The 15,593-nt window shown below is 39.4% G+C and overlaps 1 protein-coding gene across 1 annotated transcript in view; it reads left to right on the forward strand.

Moving 5' to 3' along the window:
* The window catches only part of tmc1 (transmembrane channel-like 1), a 51,294-nt gene extending 36,058 nt beyond the window's left edge, over positions 1–15,236 (forward strand). The window contains exons 11-17 of the mRNA XM_072591762.1: positions 4,168–4,296; positions 4,429–4,496; positions 6,026–6,265; positions 6,767–6,892; positions 8,583–8,661; positions 11,660–11,747; positions 14,803–15,236. Of these exons, the coding sequence (XP_072447863.1) occupies positions 4,168–4,296; positions 4,429–4,496; positions 6,026–6,265; positions 6,767–6,892; positions 8,583–8,661; positions 11,660–11,747; positions 14,803–15,059 (987 nt within the window). The 3' untranslated portion in view covers positions 15,060–15,236. The remainder of the gene's footprint in view (positions 1–4,167; positions 4,297–4,428; positions 4,497–6,025; positions 6,266–6,766; positions 6,893–8,582; positions 8,662–11,659; positions 11,748–14,802) is intronic.
* The last annotated feature ends 357 nt before the right edge of the window (positions 15,237–15,593 follow it).

Raw genomic sequence — 15,593 nt, forward strand, 5'->3', positions numbered from 1 at the left:
TGTGGAACTCACTGTCCCAGAGTGCAGTGGAGGCAAAATCAATCAATGGGTTCAAGATAGAAATAGATGTGTTTCTGATGAAAAGCAGGAAAGCAGAGTTGAGACCAGGATTAGATCAGTCATGATCATGTTAAATGGCAAAATGGGCACAGATGGATGAATTACCTACTCCTCATAAATCCCATGTTCCTTTGACTTCTAGTGCTCAGCATAAGAGACACTCTTTACCTGAAACACTGGGGTGACCAAAAGATAATTCTTCAACTGTGACCTTCACAGCAGGCTAACATCTGAACCTGTGCTGATACACATGAGAATGTTCAGGCTCACTAACACACTCCAAGAGAGTTGAAAATGGCTTCTTAATTCCTGTCCTTATGTATTCTTAACAGGGAAACCACTACATGCATCAGCAGATTAAGACATAATACTTAGCGGTGCCTTGTTGTTGTGATGGTAATTGTTAGCAGCTTATTATCTTGCAGCTGCAAGAGGTCACAGTCTAGTCCAATTGAAGTTTCTTTGACATCGTTAGATGTTACAACCTATTGGTCCACATAGATGTTACATTAGTGGGCAGCATGGTGGCACAGTGGTTAGCACTGCTGCCTCACAGCACCTGAGACCCGGTTCAATTCCCGCCTCAGGTGACTGAGTGTGGGGAGTTTGCATGTTCTCCCTGTGTCTGCGTGGGTTTCCTCCGGGTGCTCCGGTTTCCTCCCACAGTCCAAAAATGTGCAAGTCAGGTGAGTTGGCCATGCTAAATTGCCCATAGTGTTAGGTAAGGGTTAAATGTAGGAGTATGGGTGGGTGGCGGGTCGGTGTGGACTTGTTGGGCTGAAGCGCCTGTTTTCACACTGTAATGTAATGTAATCTAATCAGCTAGCTATTGAATGTACACATGGCTATTTTGGCTCTTTAACAGTCCTCTTTTAAAAACATGTTTGGAATTTAGGGCTAAATTCACCAGTAGTATTTCAAACTTCCCACCCATCAGAGTAATTGAGAAAAAAATAGGGCGGCACCGTGGCTCAGTGGTTAGCACTGCTGCCTCACAGCACCAGCGTTCCAGGTTCAATTCCAGCCTCAGGCGACTGTCTGTGTGAAGTTTGCACATTCTCTCCGTGTCTGTGTGGGTTTCCTCTGAGTGCTCTGGCTTCCTCCCACAGTCCAAAAATGTGCAGGTTACGTGAATTGGCCATGCTAAATTGCCCATAGTGCTAGATGCATGAGGGATATGGGTCTGGGTAGGTTACTCTTCGGAGGGTTGGTGTGGACTGGTTGGGCCGAAGGGCCCGTTTCCACACTGTAGGGAATCTAATCTAATCATAAAGAACAGCAGTCACACTAGCAACATATTCATTCTCATCATCTTGATCAGTATTATATATTCAATTCCAACCTGGTCACTTTAAATTCTGTACAGATTGTCTGCAGTTTCCTGGATGATTTTTTAAGTAGTACAGTTGAAGAACAAGCTCCAGCAGAATAACCTGAAATTCTGCAACTTAAGATTTCCCACAAAAGTTAATGAGTTGTTGTCATGTACTCTACACTCATTTCAAGAAAAAAAAACTTTAAAGTGTTTGAGAGCCAGTAATGAACTATGAGTACAACTAAGGAGCTCCCATGGCTGCTGCTAATCTACCTGACTTCAACTGATGAAGCAGCAGTGCTTCAAAGGCTTGTGATTTCAAATAAACCTGTTAGACTATAAAGTGTGTCATGTGACTTCTAACTCTGTCCACCTGAGTCCTACACCAGCACTTCTGCATCATTTTTAAGGTTTTAATGAAGATCTCTAGTTTGGTTTGTGGATGAGGTAGTTGGTTAGCTCACTGAGCTGCTGAGTTATCATGTAAGACATTTTGTTGCAATGCTGGGGTAACATCATCAGTGTGGCTCTGTTGTTCTGTCCCATTTGGTTTTCATGTGGTCCAGTCTGTTGAGGTGAATGTCACTGTTGGGTCTTCTCTGCAGCGGTTTTACACTGGGTCTATATCTGTGTTTGTTGGTGGCCTTTTTTGTGAAGAACATATTAGAATTAACAACCAGGCTGTTATGACCACCAGGTATTATGATAGCACACCAACCAACAGTCACATTGCACCAACCACTTACCAGAAGAAAGGACCCCATACACACAACATGTAGGACCAAAGAGGTCTACAAAATCCTTTACGACAACTGCAACAAACTCTACATCAGACAAATGGGAAGAAAAGTAGCTATTGACTTTATGAACATTAACTGGCAACTAAACGACAGGATCTGCTCTTGTTCATCTCCACACATAAAGATTGAGAGAGCCATCAGGTCAACTATGCTAACGTAACCATTCTAGGACAAGCTCACCAGAGACATGCCAGAGAGTTGTTGGAAGTCTGGTTTACAACCAATAACGCCATCAATAAACAACCAGAGATAGACCCAGTGTAAAACTGCTGCAGAGAAGACACTCACCCCAGCAGACCTGACCACATAAACCCAAGCAGGGCAGAATAATAGAGCTACACGGAAGTCGCACTGGTGATGTTCCCAGCATGGTAACAAAACATCTGCACGGTAACCCAGCAGCTTGGCGAACTAGCCAACTACCTCATGGCTAATTTATCAATTGGTGCTCTATAGTGAAATTAATCACCTCCTAAACTTCGGACATCTTTGCCGGGCCTTGTCAATATGGATGTTACTTTATGACAACATCGAAATCATGTCGAGGTAAAGTGGATTGCCCGTTCACAGACCCTTGGATGTAGCCTTGTTAGCTCTGCTCACTGTCCTGCACTTGGTGTGTCAATGAGAGTCTAAGTTTGCTATAGTTTCTGAGTTAGTTGGGTAGTAGAAGGTTCAATGTGGACCTCACCGTCATCTCCCTTCAATTCATTCTCATTGCTACCCTTTCCATTAGGTTGGTAACGATAAAGACAGACCATTACCTGCTTGCCCCTTTCTAACCAGTGACATTGCTATATTATATTGTCATGGAACAGCCTTTGCTTTTATTCCTCCTGATCTGGAGTCCTGGTCAGATGATTCACTTCACTGAGCTTCATAGTTCCAATGTAAGGGTTTGCTTGTAGATAGGAGACTAAATGGTAGTGTCCTGGATGAATTGTTTGAGTTCTGACATGTTTGTCAGTTTATCATTGCTTTGTAGATTTACAAGTGTTCCTACTCCATTTCACAGGCTCACAAGAGTGGAACTCTGCTACATAATCTAACATGGAGACATTCTCCTTCTGTTCTAAAACACCTCTCCTTGAGTAGAGTTACAGGCCATTGTACTTGATGCATGTAAAATAATTTAAATGGTGTAAAACTGATGGAGTGACAGGAATTAACATCACCAACCCAAAAAAACCCAAACATATAAATAGAAAGAAGGAATTCTCAGCAGTGCTTCACCTGAGGACCACTGAAGATGTTACCTAGTAGGGTGATGAAACATCTGGAAATGATCCTTTCAGCGAGCAAACCTATTTCCAGAACCTCAACCTGAGCTACAAATCTTCTCAAAACTCGCTATGATGGAATCATTGGGTGAATCCCTAGTGGTGAAGAGAAGATCTGGCCCTTTATCCCAAACTTGTAAGTACTCAGAGCAGTACGCCTTGATTGTTGTTTTTAGGATCTAGTGGTGCTGCTATAGTGCCCCCACGACAGAGACAGATATGCGGAAGACTTCCACTGGATCACACTCAGTTTACCCATAACTTCCTGAAATACTTTGGGCAGGAAATTTGAGCACTGATCTGACTGGATTTTAGTAGACAAGGTATATATAGAAATCAGATAATCAGTACTCCTTAGCAAGGTTCTGAACTTGCTGCTTAACCCTGAAGGGGAAGATCTGGAATTTGTTTCTTGACTTAAAGATTCTGATTTTTTTTTCCCATTTTTGCCATTTTTCTCATCATTGCCCATGTCACTCAATGGAGCATAAAATTCTGGTCACAATTTCTGTTTAAGTCTTGAAGAAATTCTTATAGTTAGTGCAAATAGAACATTTGATCTCCAGTTTGCTCAAAATATAAGCTTTGTCTTATCTTATGCAAGGGAAGAAGTGTCCAAATTTATGAAGTAAACAATTGTTATTGGTAGCTGAGAGCTTTACTGGAGTCTGAGAAATGTAACCGCATTAGATTCATTTTCACTTTCTCATAGGAGTTTGTACGGCTCACTGTTTCTGATACATTGACTACAGTCATAACTATACTGATTGGAGATTTCCTTCGTGCTGTTTTTGTCAGATTTGTTAATTACTGCTGGTGTTGGGACCTTGAATATGGATTTGTGAGTACTAACTAATTATGGGCATTATATTCAAATACACATATGATTACTGTTTATGATGCATATAAACAGCTGTAATTTGTAATAACTGCTTGGAATAAATCATTCAACAAAAACTATTATTTTGTCTAGCCATCCTATGCAGAATTTGATATCAGTGGGAATGTTCTGGGTCTGATCTTCAATCAAGGAATGATATGGTGGGTGAAGCATAAAGGTAACACATTGTTTTCAGAGACATTAATATGATTGTTATCAGCATGCTTCATATGCCCTCCCCCCTGAGGAAGCTGGAAACCAAATGCTATGTACAGCAGCTTTAATTTCCATGTATGAAGGGGGATGAGAAATTCAGTGATATCTACCTTTCTTAAAAGAGAATACATGAAGACAAATATCTGTTATTCTTCCAATTCAATATCTTCATCATTAATGTAGTGAATGATGTTAGAAAGAAGTGCCTCAGAATGTCTATTCTGGGATTTTCTGAAAGAAATGTGATACTCTTTTTTGTAGATAATGCCCTGCTGTTGGCAGAATCACTTGAGACTTAATAGGTAGCTTTCCAACTTGGAGTTGTGAGCAAGGAATCTGATCAGTTAGAATATCATGATGGATCAACAGTGAGTCATAGAGGTTTTTCAGGTTGGAAAGAGACCCTTCAGGCCATCATGTGTGCACTGGCTACCAAACATCCATCTACTTTAATCCAACTTGCAAGCACTTTATCTGTAGCCTTGTAATATTTATCTTTTCAAATGTTCATCTAAATAATTCTGAAATATCTTAAAGGTCCAGGTAGTAAGTTCCAGATACCCACAACACTCTGGGTAATTTTTTCCCTCAAATCCCCTCCAAACATTTGGCTCCTTATCTTAAAATTGCTGTTGACCTTTCTAATAAGGGGAAAAGTTTATCCCTACTCAACCCATCTGGACTGCCAATCAATGGAACTATCTTTCTTGTGTTTACCCTGTCTGGTCCTGTTGCAATTTTATAGGTTTCTATGAGATCGCACCTCATTCTTCTAAACCCAAGTTAATATAGTCCTTACCACTGTAATCTCTCCTCTTACGTCAGTCCTTCTATCACAGGAAACGGTCTGGTAAATTTTCTTTGCATCTTCTTCCATAGCCAGAACATCTTTCCTCAGATAAGGAGACCAAAACTGCACACAGCACTCCAGGCGAGGTCTCACCAAAGCCCTGTACAATTGCGGCAAGATATCCCTGCTGTTGTGCTCAAATGTTTTCACCATGAAATCCAACATATCATTTGCTTTTTTCAATGCCTGATGCACCTACGCAATTACTTTCAGCGATTGGTGTACAAGGACACCGAAGTTTCCACTGCACCGCCCCCTTTCCTTTTCTATTGTCATTCAGTCTTCCTGTTCTTGCTACCAAAGTGTAGAAAGTACTGAAGTTAGAAGCTTCCTCACAGTACTGCCAGGGAAATAATGAAAACATATCTCAGAGTTATTTAAGACGGCAGAAAAACTTTGAAATACATTTTAAAAAAACAGATAATCACATTTCATTAGAACATTTTGTTTGTAGTATTTCTTGATTCGTCCAAGTAAATCCATCCCTAAAAGAGCATTAATGTAACATTATTTGCATAGTAGAAATTTCCTACTGAGTTTAGAATTATAAGATCATGACTAAAAAATTTTATGGTATCTGTGATATAGGAAGTTAAGCAATAATTCATTTTATTGTTCCCTTAGGATGGGTGCCTTTTACGCTCCATGCCTTCCAGCTATCAATGTTCTACGTCTCCTGGCTTCCATGTATCTACAGTGCTGGGCTGTCATGTGCACCAATGTTCCACATGAACGTGTGTTCAAGGCTTCAAGATCAAATAACTTCTACATGGCCATGCTGCTGATCATCTTGTTCCTGTCAACATTGCCTGCAGTTTATACCATTGTTTCAATACCACCATCCTTTGATTGTGGGCCATTTAGGTGAATATCATTGCTTAGAAATTGACCAATATTTTATCTAACCACTTGTCATCCACACACGTGCATTTTCCAGCCATTGGATAACAATCAGATGAAGAACTTTTGACAAAATTTTCAGTCAGTATTCCTCTCAATCTGAAGGGACCCCTATTGTTCTCTGGCAGAGATTGACTCACTCAGAATAAGGCCTAGGATCTTTTGGTCTAAGTTACACACTTGAAAAAATATTCTTGGAATTATTATGGGAGAGATCAGCAGAATTCCCAGAAGAACTGGGCAAATGGTTAAAAAGTGCATTTTACTCACCGTTTGCTTAAAAGCTTTGTGAGACATGACAGGAGATCAGAAGAATGCATTGCAAATTCAGGCTAATTTTTATTACAGAATGGACCATCAAATGATCTTTAAATGATATCAATTTATACCATTGAGGCAAAGCAAACATCAAGGCAAGTATAAACCAAATATAACTCCTAAATGACATTAATTCCTATTTTACAGTGGGAAAGATAGAATGTTTGATGTTATTCAAGAAACACTGGACAATGACTTTCCAGCATGGTTTGGGCAAGTTTTCACTGCTGCAACAAATCCTGGTTTGATTCTGTCTTTCATTTTACTTATGGGGTAAGTATTTGGGTTTAAACTTTATTTACAAGTTCTGTGTTTTTAAAGCATTGGTACCTGTTGTCATTTGGATTTTGTTATCTTTCGTTATAAGTAAGTCTCTTAAAATATTTCTAAAATTTTATATTTTCAAATTCTAAAACCTGTTTCAATAAAAATAATGCTGTAGAACTCTTAAAGGAGGGTTTTGAACTAGCTTTGCTGCTAAGAGAGCAATTCATGAGTGAGAGACCTCAGGCTCCCAATTTTAGCTCTTGTTTGTGGTGAATTAGATGACCTTGAGTGACTGGCAGTAGGGAAGCTAATTTTGACCTCAATGTCCTTGGTTATGGAAGTAAATATGTATTCAATCACTAGTCCTATGTCCCTGCTGAAGGTTCACAAAGAATGTGGATAGTATAGGTTTCAACTGTGTGGTCAACTATTAATGAATAATTTGCTGACATTGCTGAAGCTCCTAGATAACTTATTGACTCAGCCAAGATATCACAGACAATGAATAACCAAAGTCAGGTGGACCTTCAACAGATCAGGAGGTGAAAGAAATAAGCAGAAACAATGAAATTCAAAAGGATGCCATTCAAATAAAATCATTGATAGGACTGTCTCATTTAATTCCATGCATGTTCCACTTGGGAGTAATTATTCAAAAGGAAAGCCATGATGTATCATTGGTTTTGAATCAGATCACTGAAATAGCTTCATGAGGCAATTGTGGTGAAAAGTATGAGTAGATTTGATAAATATGAGGTTCCAGTGTTACTTTTAATAAATCATGAAGACGCATGGATCAATTTGAATATCTACATTTGTGATATCCCTCTTGATCAGTACAGATCTTGATGAGGCGACGTTCTTATATAATCCACTGACTATTCATCTGAGATGCAAACTCCCATGGTTAGATTAAGGAAATCAATTATCTTGTACATTTTTAAGAAAAAGGGATATGTAGTCGTATCTTTTTGACATGCACTAATCAGAATGCCAAAATTGAAAGGGTGCAACAATTAATGCTACATGAGAAAAGAGTGCTGGTTAGTTAGTTATTCAGCTCTGATTGGTCAAGATGTTGCCATGGAGAATGTATTAGGAAACTATTGTGCAGTATGTTTTTGTTTAATTCAACAAAGGTGTGATGCCAGAACAAATTTATTTTATATGCAAAGGAAAAGTGCCTGCATATGACTACATTTAGCTTCACACAAGAATAAATGCAAGCCCAAGTGCTAATCTTAAATTGGTTGTTAGAATTATTCTGAGACCAATGCAATTTAAGATTTTCAGTTGGGCTCACAATGTTGCTCAATTATGCCTGCTAAAGCTCTATATATTCATTTGTGCTCTGCATGCAAAAGGAATTTATTGAGGTATTATGCCTTTTTTGAATTAATCATAAGCCAGGAGGACAATATCCTTGCTGAAGATTCATATGTTTGGAGTGAGGACAGTATAGAGCTCAATTTCCATGGCAACAACTCAATTAACCAACTTGCCAATAAGTTATGATTTGCCAATAAATTAGTACATTTTTCTCAAACAGTGTAAATTGTTGTTCCTTTTGAAATTTGGCATTCTTGCACCTATCCTGACGTGGGAACAAAAGGCTTTGACAACACATCTAGTTTTTTCAACAATAGTCAAGCCCTCTGATATCAAGTAATTCTGTGATGTAATTTTTTTTTTGCAGTTTGGCTATCTATTACCTTCAGGCAACCTCTGAATCATATAAGGCTGCAAACTTGGAATTAAAGAAGAAACTACAAAATGTAGGTATTCCATCTAACAAAGGAACAGTGACCCCACCACCTAAATTTTATTAAAAAGTTTAAAAAATAACAGCATGCTCAAGTTTTCCATTGTCACTACAATTTGTCATCATACCATGCAGTGATAGAGTGAGAGAAGACACTTTTGTATGAATTTTAAAATTAGATTCTATTAGAGTCATAGAGATGTACAGAACCGAAACAGACCCTTCGGTCCAACATGTCCATGCAGATCAGCTATCTCAACCTAATCTAGTCCCACTTACCAGCAACCGATCCATATCCCTCCAAGTCCTTCCTATTCATATATCCATCCAGATGCCTTTTAAATGTTGCAATTATACCAGCCTCCACCACTTCCTCTGGCAGCTCATTCCATACATGCACTACCCTCTGCATGAAAATGTTGCCCCTTAGGTTTCTTTTATATATTTCCCTTCTCACCCTAAACCTATGTCCTCTAGTGCCGGAAAGACCTTGTCTATTTACCCTATCCAAGACCTTCATGATTTTATGATCCTCTATAAGATCACCCCTCAGCATTCGACACTCCAGGAAAAACAGCCCCAGCCTATTCAGCTTCTCCCCATAGCTCAAATCCTCCAACCCTGGCAATATCCTTGTAAATCGTTTCTAAACTCCTTCAAGTTTCACAACATCTTTCTGATAGGAAGGAGACCAGAATTGCATGCAATATTCCAACAGTGGCCTAACCAATGTCCTGTACAACTGCAATATGACCTCTCAACTCCTGTACTCAATACTCTGACCAATAAAGCAAAGCATACCAAATGACTTTTTCACTATCCTATCTACTTGCAACTCTACTTTCAAGGAGCTATGAACCTGCACTCCAAGGTCTCTTTGTTCGGCAACACTCCCTAAAACCTTACCATTAAGTGTATAAGTCCTGCTAGGATTTGCTTTCCCAAAATGCAACACCTCTCAATTATCTAAATTAAATTCGATCTGCCACTCCTTAGCCCATTGTTCCATCTGATCAAGATCCCTTGCTAGATACATTACAAAATTTCTGCTTGAGTAGCAAGAATGGGAAGACAGATTGTTACCTGAATGGTGATGGATTGGGAAAGAGTGAGGTGCAAGGAGACCTGGGTGCCCTTGTACAACTGTCACTGAAAGTAAGCATTCAGGTGCTGCCGAAATTGAAGAAGACAAATGATGTGGTTGCCTACATAGAGAAAAGATTTATGTATAGGAGCAGGGATGTCTTGTTTCAAGTGTCCAGGGTCTTGGTGAGAATCTGGAGCATAATATGTCATTTTAGTCTTCTTGTCTGAGGAAGGATGTTTTGACTATGGAGGGGATGCAATGAAGCTTTACTAGACTGATTTCTGGGAGAAAGTGAGGACCCTGTGTCTTTCAACGATGCCCACTTTGAAGAAGATCTCCTCCTTGCTTCACAAGGACAATCAATGTTTCAGGCATGTGCCTTTCATCAGGAATGAGACTGATTTCTGGGATGGTAGGACTGACTTATGAAGAGAAACATAGATTGGCTATGTCTGCATTAACTGTTGGATAAAGCCACTCTCAGGTGAGATCGAGGCTGGCAGTTATACTGACTGTGTGCCCTGTTATCTCCCATCAAAGGTTTTGTTGAGGTCTGTTGTTTCCTTCTGAAGTTAATTGGCTTTCTAATAGATAGAGTATGTGTGATTGGATTTCGATTGAGATTGAATGTCCATTATCTCTGTAGGCTCCATACTGTCTGTACTTACCTCTCCACCCTTCAGGTTCTCTGCCTGTATTCCTCATGAAGGGCTTTTGCCTGAAACATCGATTCTAGTGTTCCTTGGATGCTGCCTGAACTACTGTGCTCTTCCAGCACAACTAATCCTGACTCTGGTTTCCAGCATCTGTAGTCATTGTTTTTACCTCCATACTGTCTGTGCTGAGTAGCCCGAGGTGTACAAACTGTCTCGGGGTGGGGGTTGGGGGGGGAGGTGGGGTTATAATCTGTCGGTTTAGGTTGATTGTCCTTTTAGGGAGGAGGTGTAAATTGGAATTCCAGGCTGAAGAATGGTTCTAGGCAGCTATCTCCATTCTGTGAGTTGTGTTTGTGTATTTTATCCCTTTTACCTTTTAGACGTTTTGAAGTGTCCCAAGTTTTCGCCATTGGGAATTTTTACTTGATCCTACACGTCTTCATTTCAGCAGCTGTAAGAAGGATTTTAAATCTACATGAAAACTTCAATTTAGAACAGAGCACTTAAATCTAATATATTCTCAACTGTTTTCAGTGAGAGAAAAGGTCAAATATTCCTCAAACATAATCACAATGTGTAAGGATATGGTTAAAATGTATGAGAATGGCATTACTTCAAAGTGCTCATTTGATGTGGACATGATGCTGAATTAGAGACAAAAAAAGCTGAAGAAGCTAGAATCCAAAGCAGATAAACAGGAGGCTGGAAAAATACAGCAAGCCAGACAGCATCAGAAGGTGGAGAAGCTCATAGAATCCCTACAGTGTGGAAACAGGCCCTTAGGCTCAACAAATCTCCTCTGAAGAGTAACCCACCCAAACCCATTCCCTCACCTTTCTACTCTACATTTACCCCTGACTAATGCACCAGACCTACACAACCCTGAACACTATGGGCAATTTAGCATGGTCAATTCACCTAACCTGCACATCTTCAGATTGTGTGAGGAAACCAGAGCACCTGGAGGAAACCCACGCAGACACGGGGAGAATGTACAAACTCCACACAGACAGTCGCCCGAGGCTAGGATCAAACCTGGGTCCCTGGTGCTGTGAGGCAGCAGTGCTAACCATGTGCCATTTTGGGTATAACTCTTCTTCAGGACTGATGGGCAGAATGGCCTTCTTTGCATTAACACTTCTGTGATTTGATAGTGAACAAGCTGCCGCTTTTATAATACTTAGTAGAATGCAAATTGAATATCATTTGCCCCCTCTTTAATCACACTGGACAGATAATTAATTCATTTTTGTTGAAATTATTGGTAGCAAAGTGATGAAAATAAAAAGAGAAACAAAAAGAATGCCAAAGCTGCAGCGAATCAGATGGAAGAACTACAGAATTCCATGCAGAAAGGTAAGGAAAAGGAATCTAAGTGAGCAGTAAAAAGAGAGCCGATGTTTCGGGCATAAGCCCTTCTTCAGGACATAGAGACAAGCCCTTTCCTGAAGAAGGGCTTATGCCCAAAACGTCGATTCTCCTGTTCCTTTGATGCTGCCTGACCTGCTGCGCTTTTCCAGCAACACATTTTTAAGCTCTGATCTCCAGCATCTGCAGTCCTCACTTTCTCCGACCAGTAAAAAGATGCTAGCTATTAACTTGCTCTCCATGGTTTTGCACAGATACATGCCTTATTCCCTCACTTATGTACAGAAAAAAAAGACTTTTTATTCTGTCAACCGAGAAATTATAAACTATTTCACACTGAAGGAAACCATTGAAGCTATAATTCTGTTTGCTCTTTGAAAGAGCTATCCAACTACACTAGCCCTATACCCCTGCAAGTATTTCCATTTTAAATATTTATCCAATTCCTTTTTAAATATTAAAGTTGAATTTGTTTCCTCCACTCTCAGACAGTAACTCCCAGCTCATTAAAACTAAATTCTCCTCCAACATAGACAACTGTGGTCAATTTGTCTGACTTAAATTTAGAGACTTCTCTCTCTGTGGAATACGGATGATAGAACTTTATTAGTCTCTACAGCTTCTAGTAGAAAGTGAGGACTGCAGATGCAGGAGGTCAGAGTCGAGAATATGGTGCTAGAAAAGCACAGCAGGTCAGGCAGCATCTGAGGAGCAGGAGAATCGCCACACAAAACGTCGATTCTCCTGCTCCCCAATGCTGCCTGACCTGCTGTGATTTTCCAGCACCACAATCTCGACGATACAGCTTCTACCTAACAATGAAGGAAGAGAACTAATGAAGACTTTCTTTATGAGGGCTCAACAAAACGAATGTTAGTCCTTACTTTTAAAAAAATGCCTTTGACCTTTGAATGATATAGAAAACTTAAATTATTTTAAGTCATTTGGTTTCTTATTTGGTCTTCAAGTACTTGATAAATTTTCTTTTGAAATAAATACTAAGCCAGAAAGCAATAAACTTCCCAAATGTGCATGGTGTTCAGTCCATATGCAAATTATAAAATTAAGGTAAACATTAGTTTATAAATAAGGACTGACAGATTAATTACATAGAATCTCAACAGTGCAGAAAGAAGCTATTTGGCCCATCAAGTTCACACTAACCCTCAAAAGAACATCACACCCCTACCCTTTAACCCCACACTTACCAAGGTTAATCCACATAACCTACCATCCTTGCGAGGAAATCCACAAGAAGAACGTGCAAACACCACACAATTACCCAAGGCTGGAATCGAGCCCAGGTACCTGGAGCTGTAAGACAGTTGTGCTGACCTCTGTACCACACCTATTGTGTCATTGTTTGTAGTCCTGGCATAATCCTCTGCACGCATTTGTAGCATTGACATTTATATGCTATTTGTGAGCCAATAAGAAAGAAAAATAGACATAGAGGAAGCTGATACTCCTATTGATTTGCAATTTTACCTTTTCTGTTTTTGGACAAGAAAACTTACGTTGGTGTCGTGTTTCAAGGACTTGCAAAGTGTTGGTGCTCAATTAATTCCCTTGTGTTAGGTTTTAATCATGTTATGCCGTCTTGTGTTGTGAGTTAAAGAATGACTAAAACATTGGGTAGCCCACAGTCTAACCCACAATGCAAAGTTACTAAACGTACAACACAAACTTCACCTGTCATTCAGAGGGTTTTGTCAACCACAGTGTTTGGTTGGAAAACCTCGTAAAATTTTTGACATCAAATTATGTTGCCTACCTGCCAGTATTATATGTCTTTAACTCCACACCTTAACCCTTCAAAGCTATACTAGATTGTCTGATTATCTCTTTCAAACAGCTAGTCAGGAGGTTCACTCCAGGCTCTCTTCATGGGGTCAGGTTTTTGAGAATCTCAAATCTTTACCCCTTATCCCACTTACATGCCTTCCATGCCCTACCATACTCCATGTCTTGGCAATATTGCCCAATGCCACTCACACGTATCCACTATAGACAGACCTCAGGAGTTACTTAATGGCAATAGGAAGGTTTTTGAAATGTGAACAAAAAAATCGACAATCCAGAAGACCTGTCATTCATACACACCATATTAAATGAAAGATCCAATGAAAAAGAAATTAAATCCGCTTCAAGTGTTCATTACATTGCAAAAACAAACAAGCATCTACTCAGCACATCAAAGACAGATAATCCTTTCATGACATTGCAAAACTGATCATCAAAATGTGTACTTGACTGCTGAAATAAATGTTCTTTTAAAATTTTCATAACTTAGCCAAGCATTCATGTTAATAGGCTCATTTATCCAATTATGCCATCATAGCTCCATGCAACCTCTTGAACTAAAATAGCTTTTTTTTAACTTCAAAGCAACTGGTTTATTAAGCAAAGAATTTCAGCAGCAGCAAGCCATGCTGCTGCTGAACTCAGTTTCCTCGAGGATGCCATGACCCACAGCTATTTACAGAATGGTTCTGACTGCACAAAATGTGTGAGAAACCTGTAATGGGTGAATGTAATGAACAAAAGATCCTCGGACAGAAATGGAGGCAGGAATTCTGAAATCAGGCCCTGTACTTTGTCTTCCAAATCAGCCCAGCTTGGCAAAAATCCAGATCCATATATCTAAGTAGAGATGACCATGAGGTCTGTGGAAGTGCTTTTCAGTTATACCCCCTGAACATTAACCTGAGACTCACTCACTATAGAGTCGGTTCAATGTACATCCCTGATTTCTTTGGACACTGAGGTGAAAATTACACTCTGTATATTTGAATATAAATTCATTTGCACTGATATTTACAGCTTATAACTCTAGAAAATAAGATTGTAATAATATTTAGCTAATTATAATTACAACAGGATATTCATACAGAGATACACTTGTTTTAAATGGATGTATTTACCATTGTTATAGGTTTAACTTAATTATATACTTTGTCCAGCCATAAAGCAAAGAAAAGCTTTTAACAGTAATTATAAAAAGTAAACAACCATGAAATTTGTCTTCCTATTTTCCATTCAGTCAACGAAAGAGCAACAGGTGGTGATGTGGATAAAAAAGCAAATGGAGTTAATTCTTCTAATCAGCCTTCTGCTCAGGGTGCCTATCCACCCAATGGAAGAGGAATGAGACTTGCTCCTCCACCACGTGTAGCTGTGACTCGACCACCAAGACCAAGAGGACCTGGCCAGTTGCCAGGGCAACCTCATTACCCAGGACCACAGCAGTACCATGGAGCTCACCCAAGGATGCCCAGAGGTGGTGCTGCTTATAGATAATGTGAAAAAAACACGACTGGAAACAAACTTACTTTACGTTAAACCTAAGATAACATTAATTTTAAAACATGCTGATGTTTTGGGTGATTCTTTGTGAAGAAAGTACCTAAGTCAAGAACAAACCAATGGTACAATGTAATAAGTTAAAAATCACACAACACCAGGTTATAGGCCAACAGGTTTATTTAGAAGCACTAGCTTTTGGAGCACTGTTCCTTCATCAGGTGATCCCACAACTACCTGTTAAAGTAGCGGTGCTCTGAAGACTAGTGCTTTCAAATAAACCTGTTGTACTATGACCTGGTATTGTGTGATTCTTAACTTTGTCCACCCCAGTCCAACACCGGGACCTCCAAATCAGTACAATGTAATAAAGCTGTGTATGCACTCACTGCTAAATTAAACTATAACTGAATTCAGTATATATGTTACAGAAATACTTTTTGGTGACTTTTCTAATAATATCTAAGAAGATTTAATATCTAAAGATTTGAAATAAATCATAATTTTCTGATTTGCATGATCCTTTATTGC

This window comes from Chiloscyllium punctatum, chromosome 2 (assembly GCF_047496795.1).
Source record: "Chiloscyllium punctatum isolate Juve2018m chromosome 2, sChiPun1.3, whole genome shotgun sequence".
NCBI lineage: Eukaryota > Metazoa > Chordata > Chondrichthyes > Orectolobiformes > Hemiscylliidae > Chiloscyllium > Chiloscyllium punctatum.